The following is a 20,302-nucleotide window of genomic DNA, read 5'->3' on the forward strand; positions in this document are numbered from 1 at the left end:
ACTAGCAAGGAGAGAGAGAGAGAGCTTCCGCTGGGGAAGGAAATCCAGGGGACACCAGGGAGAAAGGGGAGGCTGAGAGTACTGCGGAGGGGAGGCTCCGAGACTCTTCCAGTGAGATCAGCGGAGAGAGCACAGGACCTCCGCTTGGCACGCCTATGCTGCGCAGAAAGCTTCTGCGCAGAGAATCTAGGAGGAGACTTGGAGTCAAGGAATTTTTATGTTGGAAGAAGTTTAGGAAACGCCCACTGATGGATTCTGCTAGTGACTGAGACAGTCGCGTTGTAAGGGCTGTCAAACCAGGGAAAGGTTTAGCTATACAACCAGCTTGGAGCAGTTTGCAGTTTACGCACAAGCAACCCCAATTCCCATTACACATATCACTAATTAAACCAGCTTTCGCCAGCCTGGTACCCTCTGATGTTTTGAATTTCAGCTCACTTCATCCCTGGCCAATGGCCACCCTGGCTTGGGCTGATGTGAGTTGTACCTCAAAGCACCTGGTGGCACCAGGTTGGGGGACGCTCATGCAGAAGTAATTTTACAGTTGCCCTGGGTAGTTTTTTTTAAAAAATCCTTTCTACAAATGGATAAATTCAATTGAATAAAAATAAGTGATACTTAAAGTCTTGTTCTGAAAGGACACTGCAGTGCAAGTTCCCAGTAAAAACGTTATTTTCTTTAGACATGTCATAGGTGCATTCTGTATGATGTCTCAAAGCAGCAAGAATAAGCAAATGACCTAGTTTGGCAGACACCACAAAAGCCACAAAAGCTCTGGGGATAGTTTAGTATGTTAGGCAAATATTTCAAACATATCTTTGTTTTGAGTGTGAGTCACTGCAGTTTTATGTGTCATTAAAGCTATTTCTTCATTGTTCTTAATTAGGTAAAGTTCTAAAGCACTACAGCAAACTCTTGTCGAATCATCACCCTTTCCATTCAGCCTTATCTCATTGTGAAGCCCCAGTGGGTGCTTTTTATCAGAAACAACAGGACCTCTGTACAACACAGTATCCACTATGAATGAAAAACTGAAACATCCTTGGGAAGTTGGAGTTATCGCTATAGAGATTAGTGTCAGACTGCAACCCAACATTGCCTTTTGGAGACAAACCGCACATTTATGTGAAAATGCATGTAATAAAGCTCTCATTAGCATTCACTCACACAGTACGGACGCGGGAGGTGCTGTGGGTTAAACCACAGAGCCTAGGGCTTGCAGATCAGAAGGTCGGCAGTTCGAATCCCCACGACGGAGTGAGTTCCCGTTGTTTAGTCCCTGCTCCTGCCAACCTAGCAGTTTGAAAGCACATCAAAGTGCAAGTAGATAAATAGGTAGCGCTCCAGCGGGAAGGTAAACGGCATTTGCGTGCGCTGCTCTGGTTCACCAGAAGAGACTTAGTCATGCTGGCCACATGACCCGGAAGCTGTATGCCGGCTCCCTCAGCCAGTAAAGCGAGATGAGCACCGCAACCCCAGAGTCGGCCATGACTGGACCTAATGGTCAGGGATCCCTTTTTACTCACACACTCACACAGTGGGACTTCCTTTCCTGTACTCCTTCCTGCAACCTCCCATGCCCCTGCAATTCTGCTCTGGAACAGGCTGGGGGAAGGATGTGGGATGGCAGCAGTGGGGGGTGGTGGTAATCTGTTCTACAAATAATAAGGCAGATGGACATTACTGGATATCACCCAGTGTTTTTAAATATGAAAAGCAGACTCAGGAAGCTGCAGTTTTGAGTGAAAGAGCAATAGCACGATATTTAACCCTTTCCAGTGGTTTATCTTTCCTCTTGCAATCCCCCATTCCCTGGCAACTTGATTAGTAATTACCCAAATTGTGTTTCTGGTGCACAAAGACTCAAGAACCAAACTTTTCTCAAAACAAGTCCCTGAAGGGTGCTTTTCTTTTCTTTTTTAAATGAAGCTTTGTTACATATGTATTAAAATGTAACATATAGTTTGTACCTTTGTAGTCTCAGGTACTATTGATTGTGAATGAATGAGACACATTTCAGTGGCTAGATTTATGCACAATAACTATAGAATTGGGAGCACAGACCTCATGCTATGTTTGCTGCAGGGAAACCTAGCTATTTAACCTATTGCTCACCATTCATGGTAGATAACAACATACAGTCAAACCTCGGCTGACACACGTAATCCATTCCGGAAGACGGTTCAACTTCTGAAATGTTCGACCCCCGAGCATCAAAGGCGATTGGCAAAGTCAGTGGAGAAGAAAGAAGAAAACTCTGGGTTTTCAGCGTTTGGGAGCCAAAACGTTCCAAAATGGAGCTGTTTGGGAACCGAGGTTTAACTGTATTTGCATTATTTTGCCCAGGTCCAAAAGTATGAATAAGCTCCTGTGACTTGCAAGAAATGTGTGCCTTTTGTGTATAGACTTTCCTAGACATGTGCCTCTATTAGGCCTGCAACCTGTGTTTGTTGTGGGGGAGGAAGGAAAAGGAGAATGTTAGCCGCTTTGAGACTCCTTTGGGTAGTGATAAAGCGGGATATCAAATCCAAACTCTTCTTCTTCTTCTTCTTTGGGGGGGGGGCAGCTCAGAGACCAGGGGGCAGCAGCAGTGGCTGCCCAGAGGACTCCAAAGGAGAAGAGGATGAGGGTACACAAGGGAGGCTGTTCAAAAAAGGGTGAGAGCCTGCCAGCTCTGCAGGCAAGGGGTGAGATTACTGGGCTCCTGAGCCCCACAGGGGTGCTGCATGGTCAAGAGAGCCATGGAGTCAAAAAGGTTGAAAACCCCTCCTTTATTGCCATGGCTTGTCTGTTATTGTTACGGCTGCATTTTTTAAAAAAATGGGAATTTGGCATGAAGATGATCTGACATTTTATTAGAAAGTCTATCTACATTAAACTTGTGTTGTAAACATATGCATATTGCCTATTGGCCTCAGCTTTTTAATACTTCTCTGGCTTTAGTTTTGGTACCCGCTGGGGAACTAAATGTTGCTAACATTATGAAGATTGTGTTGATACTTCTCTTTAAAATTGTTCCCCAATAGCATCTATGTTTTCTGTATGCATGTTGTAAATAGTCCAGTTCAAGCCTTTGGTTTCTGTGTCATGATATCATGGTAAAAGTGCTAAAATGGTTGCTAATGAATTTCAGAATTGTATTGCCCAAGCAATGAAAGAGTGCAGATGTACACCCACAGGGATTTTCCTGGTACTAAACCCATCCCATATGTGAAAAACAGTTTAGCACTTTGATGTTGGGTGAGATACTTGGGAGAGGGAGAGAAATCTGATGGGTTACAAAATGTAACCACTCTACCACCATTTTAAATGAGAAAAATGTACCCATGCAGTACTTCCATAGCTTTATGAGAAAGTGGATCTATGTATAAATTGTAGTCATTACTTCTAGAATTGTAGTCGTTACTTCTAGAAACCGAAACAACTTACAAAACTGTGGCTCCCATCCTATGTATGCTTACCTGGGAGTAAGCTCTGTTGAACAAAGTGGGACTTCCAGGTAAATATGTTCATTAAAAATACCGTGGCATTGACAAGCTACCAAGGAATTTACAGATCTCACTACCTCAAAGAAGCAATCTCCCCAAAGCTACATGCATCAAAGAGGAATTGTGGCTATTTCATTGGGCAGGATCCAGTGTTAAGCGTATGTGTCAGGACTAGCAGACACTTTTCTCTGCTTCTTCCTAATGACAGCTCTCCTACAAGATACCCAGCTGGATGAGGTGGGCTGAGGTGTGGGAAACTGTGTGGCAAGTGAGGATCCTTGAAAACCATGGGAAGCTTCTATGAGGAGCTCATCTCCCATAGAATTCAGTGCTACTCGTTCAGCCCACCCATTCATCAGGGTTTCTGAGCCTTGGAGGAGTGTGACAAGGCAAGGAAGTCAACTTCCACCAGCCTTGCTATGCACATTTAACTCTGGATCTGATCCACAGCTTTTAAAAAACTATTTTGATAAGGAGTACTGTATGCTTTCTGAAATATATTTGTTATTATTGTGATTTTTAAAAAGACATTTAGGGTCGCTGTATTTCTCATGGTCTGATAGTATAATGTTTTGAAACTGAAATGGATATGGCTGTTAAAACATTGCACATGGGCACATTTCCAGGACTTTTTGTGTCCTTCAAGACTAGCATGTTATCCAGTTGAACTGTCTAACAGGCTACAATTCAAACTCTAAATTGCGTGTGGCAAAGAAATAGGAACTTGTGATTTTGACTAGCATCTCATTAGAAGCCAGCTCATATACACTATCCTATAATGAGTCAAAAGTCAGGCAGCTGGTACATTAGAAAGAGCGTTTCTGAAGGCCATCTATTCTTATATTTGTGCAATGAAAATGGGTCAGTGTTCAGGTGTAAAAGAAAATCAGTAAAAATGGAGGCTGCAATTTAGCACGTAAGCGAGAGCTCTCAGTTCACACACATTTTAATTATTTCAGTTAAAGGCAGGAAGAGTGAAGCACAGTTATGTATGCTACTTTTTCAGTGTTGCATAAATAATCTTTACATTCTTATATTTCCTCATTTCACTTTTTTTTTAAAAAGAGTAATGTGTTGCCCTTGTCTTACATAGTATTGCTTGGTAAAGACTTGAATGGCTGAATAGAAGCAAAATGCAACCTGGACCGGCAAGAATTTGGTATCCAATGTTTATGTTTCAGAAGATCATTTCAGGGCCTATGTTCAAAGTGCCACTTCCCATCCCCCCTCAACCTACAAGACTCCCCCAAAAGAAATAATAACTAAAAACAAAAACTGTTGTTTCACCTCCTCCCGTAGTAAAAGAAAATGTTCTTAGAGATATTATCATTTATTCAGGTCTCAATATAAGGTGGTGGTAGGGAAAGCAACAATCAGTGTCATTGGTTAATTCCTTAGGAATTGGATCTTGATTACTTTGAAACTTTTTTTTCATTCTCTCCTGATTTCTTGAGGCAGACTGCCAGTAGTAGGTGGATCATGCTGACGGGAACAAGTAAGATACAGCACCACTCTTGTTGAGGAGCTCATCATTATGTTTTTCTCTTCCTCCTCTCCTTTCTTTAACAGTGAATGGTGCCTACAATCATTGTAATTTGATATCTGAGAAGAATAACTTGATGGATGTGGAGATGACAAATAGCTTGGGGCCCGTGTGTAGACAGAACCTGCTCATCCACTCAGGAAGCTCGCTTACCCGAGACCACCCGTTGCCTTGTGAAAGACTCCTACATGTTAGTCAGCTGAACTTGTCTCGCTCAGATACAAGGTATCGTTTTCAATTTTGACTGCCTTATGTGCTCTTATCATTTCAGAAGTTGTCACAGGTCTGAAAACTTCAGCAGTTACACACTATGCTATTTTGCCAACTTGAGTTATTAATCTTTTTATTTATTAACTGTCTGTACTGCCCTTCATCCAAGGATCACAGGGTGGTTTACAATATACATACAAAAATAACATTACAAAACATAACATTACAAAAATACATAACATAGTAACAAACAACAACAACACCCCCTAGTTTAAAATGCCATAGATTGTTTAATTAGCTGAAGGCCTGGGAGAAAGACTGTTTACCATAACTCTGATGGTGGTGACATTTGCAGCTTTTCCCGGCCTAGAGTGGGAAGCAGTAGCCCTGCACAGCCCTCTGCTTTGGCCTTGGCTGGCCACAGGGGCTAGCGGATTGCCCGCCAATAATGAAAAAATAATAATGGGCCACTCAGGGGCCCGAAAAAGTGGGGATGCCCCACCTGCGGACCTGGCTAGGTCTGTCTTCAGTCTGGTTTGCCTGCAGGGCACAAAAGCAGGGTGTGCTGTTGTCTGTGCACAGTCCGGAATGGGCATCATGGGCATCAGCAGACAAGCAGAGATGAAGGAGCAGTTGTTGACATTCTTGGATCCATGGAGTTCGGGAAAAAGCAAGGATCCCCTACTCCACATCCTCCTCAGGATTTCCTTCCCTCAGGTTTCAGTACCAACTTTATTTCCTCCCATTTTCCTTTTATTTTAGTCTGGTTTACTTTCACCCTGACAGGCAAATGCTTTAGAGCACCAGGAGTCTTGGAGGCTGCAGAACATTTCCTTCCCTCCCCCTACCCCTGTATTCTTCTACAAGAGGAATGTTTTTGCTTGGTGCCTAAATATATGTAAGGAAGGCGCTGAGCAAGCCTCCCAGGGGAGAGCGTTCCATCTTGTACCTTCAAGTATGCCCTTCTTTTGTGTTCCAGTTCTAAGAATCAAAAGGGGGGGCAATAGTTTCCTCTTGGCTTCTTGAAATAGGCTTTATCCATTGCCACAATCTCTGATATGGTTTCCTGTAGTCAAAATGAGATCAAGATTTGCCATTCCAAGAGATGGTTTGTTGCTCATCCCCCTTAGCCAAACATGCAGCATGAATAGCTAATGACTGGATGGTAAGTAAAGAAGAGGATTTTTGCTCAACAAACATGTGGATGAGACATTGGTCTCCTTCCCCCCCTCCTCTCCAATTGCTTATTTCAAGGGTAGCCCTGCAAATGTTGTTGGACTACAACTTCCATTGGTCCCAGCCGGCTTGGCCAATTGTTATGGATGATGTGGAAGGCACCTCAGTTATGGAGTGCATTAATTCCATGTATGAGGCTTGATCCCATCTTCAGTAAAGAATTTGTTGTAGATCCAAAGAAAATAATTGCTGGGTTCTGGACAAGCTGCTGACTTGAGTTTAGAATGAATCAGGGATCTGGCCTCAACTACTAGAAAAAGGGTGCTTTCAAGCTACAACTTGAAGGAAGGTATAAAATAATAAAACAATCCCCATAGCAGTATTTCCCATAAGAGGATATCATAAGTTTCATCTAGTCAACAGGACATTTGTATCTCTATCTCTGTCCCTCCCCCCCCCTTATTAAAAAAATCCTTTAAGACTTTTGTGCTTTTTTAAGGATAGAAAACTAAAAACAACAACCATTTTTTATCCTACTTACATAAGGTAACATTATTACAAAGTTTGAATCTGGTACCCTTCTAAGAAGATGTCAATTGTTGAGAGAAACTTGCTGTGAATTTTTATTTTTTTAAAGTGATCTATGAGCTACTCTGCTTTTTCGCTGAACAATATTGACCTTTTTGAGAATCTTGAGGGGGAAAAAATACCCTTCAAAGTAGAAACTTTTATATGAGATACTTTAATTCATAAATGCTCCATGTCTAGAACCATCTTATTCAAATTTCCATATACATGGCATGAGGAAACAAGGGCTCTTAACTTATTCATGGCAATTTAGCTGCTTTTGATTTTGTTATATATGTTTGTTAACTCCATCTTGACCCTGTTATGAATCCACATGGTACTTACTGCTAACAATCTGGTTTTATTCTTTCACTGAATACAATTATGATGCAAAGATAATTGGGGTTGTAGCAAACAAAAGGAGGAAGAGAAGACCTTGCTTAGATCTTTTCAGGAGCTTTTTGAAAAATCCATAATGAGGAAATGACAGATGCCTGTATACAGGGGATCATAGTATTCCCTTACGAAATATGAACTCCTTACAACTCTGTCTCAGGGAAGATTCCCAGAACAACACAGGATTATGTGCCATAGAACTTGAGAGAGCCACTATTGTGATATAAAGCAGCAGGTGACTGGGGTAATTCCCTTTACTCCTAAAGCTTGGCTTGGGCTCTGTAGGCTTTGCCTTTTTCTCAGAAACTGGAAGAATGTAGAATGAATGCCAGTGTTTCTCAGGGGTTCCATGGTTTGTTTGTTTTCTTGCTTACTTTTGGCACTTCAGGTCCCACATAATTTTATGTTTCTGTAGATGTATTAAGAGCCCCTTGCTGTGATGTCATCCCACAATCTTGTGGTATTTTTAAAAGTTCACACACACACACACACCCCCCAACCAGCAATTAGCTTTGCAAATTTCTGACTGCTGATACTTCACTAAGCTTCAGCCTTTCTAAATCTGGTGAGTACCGTGGATAGGATTCCTCCAAATGCCACTATAGCTGTTAAACAGGAGTTTTCCTCCTACACTGGCAAATATTTAATATAGCCCAATATTTTGTCAGTGGATTCTCTGTTCACTGGTAACTAGGAGATCATATATGCAATTTTGGGGGGGGAGGGGATTAGTTTTACAATTTATTTTTCAGTGACCAGCTTAATTTCTGATCCCCTCATCTCCATTCATACAGACACCAATGTGGATTCTAGATACTTTCTTATTCAAATGAAACTTTGAATTAAGTCTCCCAGTGCTACACTCAGAGCACGACTTTGTAGGTAGGAACAGAACCACTGTAAAACAGTGCCCACATTGCAATTTTCCCTCTATCCACCACTTTCCTGCTTTATACATGCTGATTTACTCTTGCAATCAACACTCAGTGACGTGGGTCTGCTGCCATCACATGTAGTTTTGCTGGTAGTTTGGATTTTGGAGTTTCCATCACCTGCCAATATAGTGTGCAACTTGAGCATCTATTTTCCCGATTTTGGTCTCGAGTCAAAAGCCATTTGTGGGGAAAGGCTGTCCTTGTGTTCATGTGTGCTACCATGCTTTCTTCACGTAGCACCATTTAAAAGTTCAGTGTATAAATTCTATGAAAATGAATCCAAGAGAAAGGTCCTGTCTGAGGTTAAAAACTTAAGCATGTGGTGTCCATTATCCTTAACCTCCATTAAAGTTACAGTTTCACTAGGGTTTGAGACTACCGGGCAATAGAGGGGAAGAACTGTGATAACAGTATACTGGAAGCTTCCTTTGCTGTGGTCATTTTGGCTATTCCTGCTTCCCAGTCCATAAATAACAGAAAAGAGAATTTCTGTGGTTCTGTCTTTAATTCCTAGATTTGCAGCCACAAAGAAAACCCCAATAAAAGCTTATACCATCTGTGCTATCAGCAAAAAACATGTTCTAGACAACTGACCGTTGCAAATAAAATGTCCATTTAACCTAATATGCTGAAATCCTTTATCTTCTTCCGGTCCACCTTGACTTATTTAAGAGCTGTATTCCAGAGAGAACCTTTTCTTCATCTTCTCCAACCCACAAGTTCATCTCATGGCTTTGAAAGCTATGCAGTACATTTTCACTACATAGAATAGATAAATGAGATACATATGTTTTGATAGAAAAATCTTAATCGTTTATTCACTGCAACTGGTCCTGATAAACTTTTTCAGATAATCCATTATTAGGCACAGAAAATAACGCTTTCGCTGGATTCAGTCATAAAAGCAGAAAAAGGAGCATGTTGCAGAACTGTGAAAACATAGCAAAAAACTTTCAAAACTTGCAGTGGAGTGATCTAGGAAATTTATATATGTGTGTAAAAAAATCTGAAGAAAATTGAATGAAGTTATGTTAGGAAGACGTATCTTGTTTCTTTCAGTTATTATCTTAAGTAGCAGAGCTGGAAATCTTTTAAGAAACCTCACATCTCTTGCCTTGCCTCAGTGCCTGTGAGTGTATGAGGATGTGTATTATCTTTATAAATAGAAGCATTCTAAACAAGTAGGCCAAGCCATAATAAATGTCTCTTATGTGTGACAGTTAAAAATATTTGATAACAAGCTTAACTGCATGAGTCTAATTGACCCATAACACCTTATTTAATCACAAATTGTAAAATCCAATTACAAATTAATTTGGAATAACCAGATACATTTTCTAGATGCCTGGAAGTTTATCTAGGCTCCAAACTAAGCCCTGATCCTGCCTCTTGGCCTTCTCAGAGATCTGTAAGCTTGAGAGCAATGGGCGTAATTGCTAGGAGTGAGTATCTACAGGTCTCAGATGCCTCAGTGACAGGAACTGGACCATCCTAACCACTCCTTTCATACTCAAGAAATGGAGGCAGAACAGCCAGTGGGTCTATGGTCTTCCAAATGCAACACACCAAGAGGGGGATACAAAAGGTGGTAGATATTGGTGTAGTGTAGGCACTGAGTCAGAGCCAATCCACTGCTTTTGCCACTGTGTTTGTACTGTGCCTGCATTGCACCAAGCTCCCACTCTCTTGCCCCTCTCCCTCTCAGTAAGTGGCAGTGATGTGTCATGTTTGGAAGGAGTCATAAAAGCTATAGAAGTCATACAGTGATAGAGTTGGAAGGGACCCAGAGGGTCATCTACTCTAATCCTGCACACAGAGCAGTGCAGCCACACCTGTGCAGTGACACCTGCTGCTAATGAATGGAGGGAATGATCACAAGCACCTAGTCCATAACAGAACCATCTTAAAGGTGGACCCATCAAACTCCAGGAATATCTAACATCAATCCAATCCTGTTTAGGATTGGGCTTGGGGGATCTGATTTTTACCTCCAGGATCCAGCAAGACATATCTAGTTTACCAAAGACAAATTAACTTAAGCAACAGTCTTAATTATAGTTGTTAAGATTTATAGAAATGCTTTAAAATAAATAAATAATGGTATTTGTTCATTTTCATTCAGCTATTGCTAGTGGTTTAAATAGAATCTGCTTAGCTCTATTACCTAGAATAGGGTTTGCCAACATCTTCAGAATTAAAATAATTATATTGTCAATGGACCAAAAACTCTTAAAACTATAGGTTGCCTATGCCTAACTTCAGAAATTTTGCTCAGAAATAGGACAACTTTGATACCTTGTAGCAGATTTAGATACTGTGAAAATGCAGGGTTTTCTTGCATGGAAAACACAAATCATTGTAAAGCTATGAGTAAGCTGTGTTGGTTGTTCCAAATGAATGTCAGGTAAAGATTTTATACCACATCATTTTTCATTTTACTGGTGTGCCTCATATTTTATAGACAATCTGTTAAGATGTGTTAATAAATGTGTATTTACTATTCTACCTGTAAAAACCAGGTGTGTTGGTTATTATCAGATGAAATGTAAAAGATTAAGATATTATAAACAATAAGTCATAAACATGATTTGAAATAGAATTTCTACGTCATGGTAGAGATGAAAGGTTTGAAAGTGGAGTTTCAATGGAAAGAGAGGGAAGTTTCCAGTGTGATAAAAAACCCTAAGCCTAGCTCTGATGGTTCAGAAGATATTGGATAGTAAACCTGCCACAAAGAAATGACTAAATCTTGCCAAACCAGCATCCCAGACAAATGTGATTTTATGAGAAGTCAACATTTTCTGTTATTTTTAATGTGACATTTTGGAGTCACTGGGATGCGTTAGAAAGGTGGTAAGCAGGTGGGGTAGAACTATTTTTAAAATAAATTCATTCCATCCCATGCTTCTGATACTTACTATATAGCTCTTTCTCATAGAACATTATGCAGGACATATGCATAGAACTAACTAAGTGGTGGGATACATGCTTAGCCTGCTTAGCTTTGGGCAAAGCCAAAACAAGTGGCATAGGGTGGGTGGGAGGAAAAATCCAACACCAAATGAACTTCTGGTTCCAGGCATGCCCTACTTATATGGGAAGGGTGTGGACCAGAAGGAAGAGTATGGCTTGCAGTCTCCACTCTGGTCCGACCCTTATGCCACACCCCCTGACTCGCCTGAGATTTATGGCTTGCAGTCTCCACTCTGGTCCGACCCTGATGCCACACCCCCTGACTTGCCTGAGATTGGTGGAATTGAGGGCGGTTCCCAACAGCCTGCGCAACCAGTGGAGGGGGAAGTGACGTCTTCCCCTGAGTCTGCGGAACAGAGGAGACTGGTGTAGCTGCCGCTCACCACCATTGAAGACAACAAGCGGCCATTCCATTCCCCTTCTTAAAAAACTCATTAGCTATATTTATTCTGTCTTTACAATCACATTTAGTTTGTTACTCATTCAATACTGTTGTATCTGTTTTTGTAACTGTCATTTGTACGAGTTGCCCATTGCTGTCTACAGAAGACCAGAACTGCTAGGGTAAGCAAAAGCATTCATCGAGAGTCTTTTGCACTTTGAAACTATGGGCATTCATTTTGGAAAGAATGAAGAATTAACTACGTAGTTAATTTTTTTCTGTTGTCCCAAACAAATGCACACCTCTACAAAGCATATATCATTGACATTAAAAATGCAACTGTAAATTGTTCTATCCCCTCCTCAGCAAAGCTACTGCCCCCTTATTTTGTAGGAATGGGCTACTGAGCTGTTAACAACAGAAACTGTGAAAACACATGAGTAAAGCAAAACAGGGTTAGTAAGCCATCTCTAGGACTCATTAGTCTCATTCTTCTAAAGGGAAGAGTTGAATTCTGTCCTGTATGCCATCATTCTATACATGCAGCAGAATGAAGTGGGAATGTCCAGAGTTGGTAGAATGGACTGCACTACATCATACTACACTTAAAAGACCATATTTTAAATGCTGCTTCTTCTTCTTCCTTGCTTCAAAGAGAAACAGAAAAGGCTGGTCCCTGTATAATTGTTAGTTGGTCTTACTTGCAGCAAGTTTTTTTTTTTAAAATGTGCAGCCTGAAGTCCATTCCATCTCCCACCTCAGGATTCTACCACCTCCTTTTACTACATCTGTACACCAAACCAACCCCATTAGATAAATTATCTCAGTGTTCAAGTTCGGATTCCAATGTGGAGTAGATTATAAATCATTGCTCAGTGGGAAGGATGTGCATTTTCCATCTGGAAATAACATATTTCAAGGCAAATATCTTGAAAGTATTCAGGTAGGTAGCCATGTTGGTCTGATGCAGTCAAAATAAATAAAATAAATAAAATGTTTAAAAGTTGTATATCTGAAAGAAGTGTGCATGCACATGAAAGCTTATACTAAGGTGCTACTGGACAATTTTTTAATATATATTTTTAGTCTTGAAAGTATGTTATTTTCATTTTTCTGGACAGACAGGTGAGCAAAATCCACAACTATCTTGATTTGTTGTGTTTAAACTGCTCTATATACAACTAGTGGGGGAGGAATGGAATTAGAAATAAATAATGCTCTAATACATTTTGTCTGCAATGCCCACTGAATAAGATATGTAGAGGTTATTGAGGTGCTGCCATTTTGAAAACAGCTGTAACAGTACTTTGCTCTTTATGTGTGAAACCAACACTATACGAGATGCTACTGCTTTTCCAGAGAAAGCAGCTAAATAATTTTCAAATGCAGTTATTATAAGATGATGTACACAGAAAGATGAACTCTATTGTCCCTTGCTAAGGAGCTTAATAAACATTGCATCTTGAATGAAATGCTACAATTCTCTGCCACTTAGTGATGATAAATGAAACTGTGTTTCAGGCCTCCCGCATTTCAAGAATCAACAGATTCTACGACTCTGTGCATGAATGGAAGCCACACTACTCAGCATATAAAACAGGAGTGCCGGAGCGATTACAAGGGCCTTTCTGAGGTTTCCACACATAGAGGGATTACCGAAGGAATGGAACTGAGAAGCTCAGGCAGCTTTCATCCTGAAATAGACCTAATGAACAATGGCCTTACAAATTCACTTTCATCATACTTGTTTAATAATGAACATAGCTCCTCCCTGGGCTCATTGTCAGTCAGCAGCCCTCAGCATCCAAGCAGGCACCAGGCAAGCAACCTGAAGAAGAGATGCATCTCCATGTTGCCGTCTTCCGCTGATGGGATAGATATTACAACTATCATCCGCACGTCACAAACGTCACTGGTTACCTGCGTGAATGGACTGCGGACTAATTCAGCTGGCGTTTCCCCTTCTCCCGGAGAGATCGCTCTCCACAGTACACAGAAAGCCTCTCGTCCCCAGTCTTGTTCCCAACCTGGGAACCATTGTCATCTTCCTTCCCCTTCGGTATGCCTTGTACCAGTTTCCACTGAAATTGTCCGAGGTGACTGTGATCATTCGCAAATGCAGCAAACAGGAGAAAATGCAAGCCTCTGTCTTATAATGAACAGTGCTAGTGTTCCTCATCAAGACACTTCACATAGCAGTCAGAAGTTGAATTTTTTAAAACAAGAACCACTTGATGAATATTCTTCCACTTCAGATCTTTTTCAGCATAACCAAGAGCTGCCGCCACCTTATCATTTGCACCAGCAGCGAAGCCAAACTCAAGGGACACTGTCTCATTTACACGCTTCCATGTCTCCAAAGACAAACGAATGCAATGAGCAGGAGACCAGCAATGGCAAGCAGGCCTGTCGGTGGATTGACTGTAGTGCTGCCTATGATCAACAAGATGAACTGGTCCGGCACATAGAAAAAACACACATTGATCAAAGGAAAGGAGAGGACTTTACTTGCTTCTGGACAGGCTGTGTCCGTCGGTATAAACCTTTCAATGCTCGTTATAAACTGCTGATTCACATGAGGGTTCATTCCGGAGAAAAACCAAACAAGTGCATGGTAAGTCTGGAATATATTTATTTGACTAGAAACATGCTAATGTCTCTGGACTTCTTCCTCCTCTTAAAAATCCTCTTCCAGCATTATCAGGGTGCTTTTCCTGTAACTTATTTCCAAGCAGGATTTGACTAAAAACATATACTCTGAGTTCTTTGCACTCTTCCTTCCTTCACAATATCATTCCAGCACAGTAATGTTTTCTGGCAGTTTGGTCTGTAATGCTTCCAAGATGATTCTGTGTTGTGAGGGGCACGGAATATATACATATTGGGGTGGGGGAAGTGTCTGAGATAGAAATGTTGTAATGTCAAAGAATAATATTTTGTTGCCCTCTGCAAAAGCTTGACTCCTAATACAGTTGTTTATTTTTGAAATGGCCATTGGAACATTAATATGATGATTAAAGCAGCCTGCAGCAATTTGACATGAAGGAAGGGTCATTGTGCCTCTGGTGACATTTAAATCAAACATGAAGTACATTTAATGAAAATTATTTTCATTCTGCCTTTTGAACAGTATTCCAACTGAGCAGAAGCCTTTATAATTATAGATGGCAGAAAAGGAAGGGAATCCTAGTAGTAGTAGTAATTATTATTATCATTCACAATTGCAGTTGAGCATGTCATAAAACTTTTAGGATGGCTTTCATTTAACTTTCAAAAGAAGAGTTTTGAAATAAAGCTGTTTTCTTCTGATCAGGCAGATCTAAGCCACATTATAATTCCAAAGAGAGCATCTTGGAACAGTGTTGTTTCTGCCTGTGTTATCGCAATAATGTGGGCAATTAAAATAAAAGCTAATGACTTGCAGTTGGCTTTCCACATGCTGAAAGCAGCAATAATATGAAACCCTGAATAGAATAGATAACAACAAGGAAAGATTGGTCAGAACTTCCAAACCCAGCAGTGAAATATGAAACTTTTGTTTGCAACCCCAAATGTATTGCTTACAAAGGAATAACCACACCAGCAGATTGGGTTGCCTCATCAAAACATCAGCAAGTAGAAGCACTTTGGAGATTTGGTGCGGGGGGTGGGGTGGGGGAGAGGTTTCAGTGTAGTACAGTGGAGATGTGCTCTGAAAAAATGAACACTCGCTACATACTATGGCTTTGATATTCTGGAATGGCAAGCATTCCCTTTAAACTAAGATGTCCTTTTACATTAAAAAAGAGCAAGAAGACTTTAGAGCAAGCATTGGGGAATATTGGAGCTAATACCAAGCACAGTCATAGGGTAAGGAATAATAACATAGGTCTAGTTATACTTCCTTATGATGGTGATACATTCCTCATACATCACAGTCATAAGCATATCTAGGTATACATGAATGGTTGTCTGAGGAAGTTAAACAATATAGTGAAATACTAGATAGTCTGCTCTAGTTTCTTCTATGCATAGGCCATAGGGCATCCACTATGTCCCATATTATGCTTTCTGTCTTTCTCTATAATTTCTATGGTTTTACTTTATTTAATCTCAATACTCTGTTCAATTTATTATTTAATATTTTGAAATATCAAGACAACAAAGAATCTGCTTTATAGTACTTCTTATCCTCCTTATCTGAAACTATATTATATATATATTATGGCACCCTTTAAATATTTCCATTAAGCTAAAAATGGTAAATAATGGTGTCTCTGTTTGTATATTCATGACCAGACATCTAAAACCAATTAAATAGTATTCACAGCTTTCCTAAAAAAGCACATTGTTTTCTAGATACTAACTGTGAACAAATAAGATTTACCCGAAAGTTAGTTTATTGAAAAAACCATCACTAGTTAACATGCCAATTAGAACAGATAATTTATGTAGTAATAGAGGGAAGCATCATGTAGAAATTTAAACCTCCAGTTTGCATCTTCTAAAGACACACTGTGCTGCGTTGGAGTTAGAAATTTGAAACTATGAAAATATCTGGATTACTCAGCAGAGTTGGCTATATAATTTTGTAAGTTGTTTTTAAAAAGGTGGTTAAAACCAATGTACTGGCTTCACTTTTCTCTTTGTCTCTTTTATAAAAGTTTGTTTTAAAATTAGAAAAGCTTGGTTAGTTGCTTTTTTATAGTGATGAAAGATGTGGTGTAGAAATCTAGATTTACTCGCCAGCAAGAAATACCCTCTCCGTATTTTCTTTGAAGTGTGTGTTTGACAGCTATTTTATCCAGTATAGCAGTTTTCTTATGTTACCTTCCCAGTTAACATTTCACACAAACCAGCTGTTGTAATTCAGGGTAAGGAAAACTGTGAGATTCCTGTCTTTATGTTGCTGTGTTAATCTGTATTAAATAATGAGCAACACTGGAAGAATATTGAGTTGCAAATAGGCCATGAAATAGTTGCATACGCTTTAAATAATTAATCTATTTTTCATGTATAACAGAAGACTTTCAGTACTGGTGACAGAGCAATATTTTGAATGTGCTTTTGTGACCCAGACAGAATGAAAGAACCTAGCATAACAAAACCAGTTGTGATGCCCGGGCAGACTGTTAACAACTGTTTAGTAACTGTGAGTAAAGGAAAAGAGAGTTAAATATTTGAAGTAAAAAATGCATCTTTAGGATTATGACTCTGAAGGGACTGTTAAAATGTATATTTCTCGCCAACGTTGGTTTTAAAATGTTAGAAGGTTAAGATCTTAAGGAAACATATCCTCAAAATCATTGCTGTACTAGGACTATATGCATTTGTTCTTTTTGCTGCAATATTACTGTAAAAAATGTGTTATCTTTGGAAAAAGTTAATAACGACGAGTTCGAAGTATGAATTATTTTGTGCGCATTGATGCCCTGCGTAAATTTAGAAACAATTAGCAGATTGTTTCTAAAGCCAAGATCAGTAACAACAACCAGAGATCATTGTTGGGTGGTTGCCGTGGCCCTGTACTTCTCCCTACGCCCCCCCCCCCAAGTGATTCCTTTTTCTCTTGATGTCCTTCCAAAGCACATTTTTATTTTCTTTGATTATGGGTATCTTTCCAGTCTGTTCAGCAAAATTTCTTGGCTAAATATGCATTGAACGTGTTCACAGGAGGCTGGCAACAAGTAGCTCCCTGTCTATATGCATAAAAGCTCCTGTCCATGTAAAATTATTAATTTCTTATGACAGGCTTTGCTACTATGTACTGTAATAGACAAAGGAATTTTGGAATTCAGGCTACTTGAGAACAGGAAATACATGAGACATTTTGATTGAAAAGTAAATGGTCCACTAAAATGGCAGTTAATCCTTTTATTATCTTTCCAACAGCAGTTTCCACAATACTTTCATGAGGTAAGCTTCCTTTCAGTCCAACTGTAACACTCATCATTACAGCTGGTTTAAATTTAGCCAGTGTGCTCTTTTCTCAGCAGCAGACAGAGGAAAAGTAAAGTTCTATCTTCTGTAAAGGAATTACTGATATATATTTTTTGGGTGGGGGCAGGTTCATTTTTGCATTTGGTGCCAAAATCTTTATGAGTCCTGTTGTATTATCTGCTAGAATATTCTAATTAATTGATTCCTTTTCTACGTTGTGTCCTTCATTTGCGTGTGGGTATGCGCTTTCTCCTGGTCTTCTTCTCTTTTTATTCTTTGGGCTGTGTAAGTAGTCTGAAGGAAACTACCTAATCTCCTTGCAATATCCTGTTATGTTTCATACTTAACTTGTGTTATTTTAGTTTTATTAAATTTGGTGCTCATCTGCATTATGATCAGAAATATATCCAACAAAAATAATGATGCAATGCCTCTAAGACTTGAACTTTTGAAGATTAATTTCAAGCTTTTGTAGATTTGGTGTCCCAGACAATTGGAATTTTGATTGTCTGAGAGCAAAAAATTATCCAACTTAAATGTTTTCAGTTTAAAGCCTCCCCGCCCAAGATTTATCATATCATCTTTTACTTTCACCACCATTTTGATTAACAATTAATAGTGATCCCAATCTTGTACAATAATCTTTAACTCCCTGTCTGCAAATGTAAATACGTTATTTCCACCAGAAGAGGTGTTGGGGTGGGGCTAGTGAGGTATAATTTATATTATATTATATTATATTATATTATATTATATTATATTATATTATAATATATTTAATAAAAGACAACTTCCAAGAAGCTTAAAGAAGTGTTGAAGAATATGTTTAAGTTGCAGAATTTTCTTATTTTAAACCTGAGTATCTATGTTTAAAAAATTTCACAAGGATGACAGCTGTCCAATTAATGATTCATGAATATATAAATTTCCAGAGTGGTAGCTGTGTTATTCTATTGTCACAAAAATAACAAAAGTGCCTTGTGAATCCTTAAAAGCTAAAAATATATGGCATAAGCTTTTGTGGACCAGGGTTCCCTTCATCAGGTGCATGAAGAGTTATCTAGAGCTGCTGATAAATACATGCATGCACCTTGTTCTGGTGTGGTAGTGGTGGTGGTGTTCATGTATGGCAATTGTAAATGGTGACATTAGAGAGGAAAGCACAGGCAGTGACCATTGCATTATTAACAACAATGTGTCATGAAATATAGTGTAGGTAGTATTCACCTATACTGCTTTATGCTCGTTTTCCTTTACCTAAATGAAGGCAAGACACCTTGCTTCGCTGGGGTTCTTTCAGTATTTACCTAGTTGAGTAGGAGCTGGTTTTGAAAAAGTGGGCTCTGCACTCGTTGAACCATTTGGCAGGGAATACTGGCATGGGTCTTCCCCACAGAATTGATGGCCTTCAACATGTTTCTGATTCATGGCTTGTTGATACCCTGGTTGACCTATGGAATGCAGAGATTAGTTTAATGGTTGACATTACGGCTCCTAGGTGTTCTATTTTAGATTGCAAAGTCTGCATTGCAACTCCTCTGCCCAGAATTGAGGGATGAAAGAGTTTCATAGATTACATCATAAGTGGCAAAAGACTTGATGTAAATGCTACCAAACACAGGCTAGAACTTATTGATGAATCTATTCTGTGGTGGTGATAATGGCAAAGAGGCATACTCTTTTGCCACTGCTGTATCCTTTGTTGTTTATGGTCCATTGCAACTACGCCCCCATACCAATGTAAAGGAAACTTTGGGAGACTGCTGTAACATGTTTGCTGTGAACATCAAAAAGAATGCTAAGCATATCCTTTTCTATGTGGATGCCACAGTTGGCGCAAGATAGTCCAGTGAGGAGTCTGGAGCACCATATAGTCGTCTTTTGTGGGATGGGCTTCATTTGTCGCAACCTGAGAATGGTGACAAGATGCTTGAAGGATTTTGGCCCACTTTTCAACTCTATCCTTGCCCTCTCAGGTTTTTTACTTCTAGCAGTAAGGGGTTGGCTGACTAAGTCCGAGGGGGTAATTCCAGCCATCTTTAAAGAGGTTAGTCCTAATTGTTGCTAAGGAGGTAGTTGCAGGACATTTCTAGAAGCTCTCTGAGGACACTGCTTGGATTTATTTCAGTTTGGTTTCAGAAACTTTCTTAGTCGGTCAGCTTAATGCAAGTGTGGGAAACCTCCAGATGTTGCTTAACTACAACTCACAGCATCCCTGGCCATAGGCCATGCCTGCTGGGGCTTATGGGAGCTGTAGTTCAGCAACATTGGGAGGGCCAAACATTTCTGTCACCTGCCCTAATGAATAATGTGTACTGGGAAAGGGTAAGAGGGAACCCTGCTTCTTCTAGATCTCTTTGTGGTGGTTGATACTATTGATCATGGTATCATTCTGTATAAGCTTTTTGGCATGGGTGTTTTGCTTGTTCCATTCCTAACCTGCAGGGCTGATCCCAGGTAGTAGTGGTGGAAGACTACAGTTTAACTCTGTGGCACTGATGCTTCAAAATCCCACAAGCATCTCTCTTGTTCCCCAGGCTATTAAACATCTGTTTATTGAATATTGTATTGTGTACATCTATGATTCTATAGAGATTTGTTTTTGTGAATTGTATCTTGACTTGATCAACATGAAGTAACTTATTGAAAAAAATATTTTTTTTTAAATCAAACAATTAAAAGAAATTATAAATAATAGTAATCATATACTTTT

The 20,302-nt window shown here is 39.7% G+C and overlaps 1 protein-coding gene across 4 annotated transcripts in view; it reads left to right on the forward strand.

Annotated features, from left to right (window-relative positions):
- GLIS1 (GLIS family zinc finger 1) overlaps positions 1-20,302 on the forward strand; it is a 195,195-nt gene that overhangs the window by 72,158 nt on the left and 102,735 nt on the right. For all 4 annotated transcript variants that reach the window (XM_082225650.1, XM_082225649.1, XM_082225651.1 and 1 more), the window contains exons 3-4: positions 5,058-5,256; positions 13,192-14,284. In XM_082225650.1, the coding sequence (XP_082081776.1) occupies positions 5,058-5,256; positions 13,192-14,284 (1,292 nt within the window). The remainder of the gene's footprint in view (positions 1-5,057; positions 5,257-13,191; positions 14,285-20,302) is intronic.

Source organism: Podarcis vaucheri (assembly GCF_965113315.1).
Source record: "Podarcis vaucheri genome assembly, chromosome: 6".
NCBI classification, from domain to species: Eukaryota; Metazoa; Chordata; class Lepidosauria; order Squamata; family Lacertidae; genus Podarcis; species Podarcis vaucheri.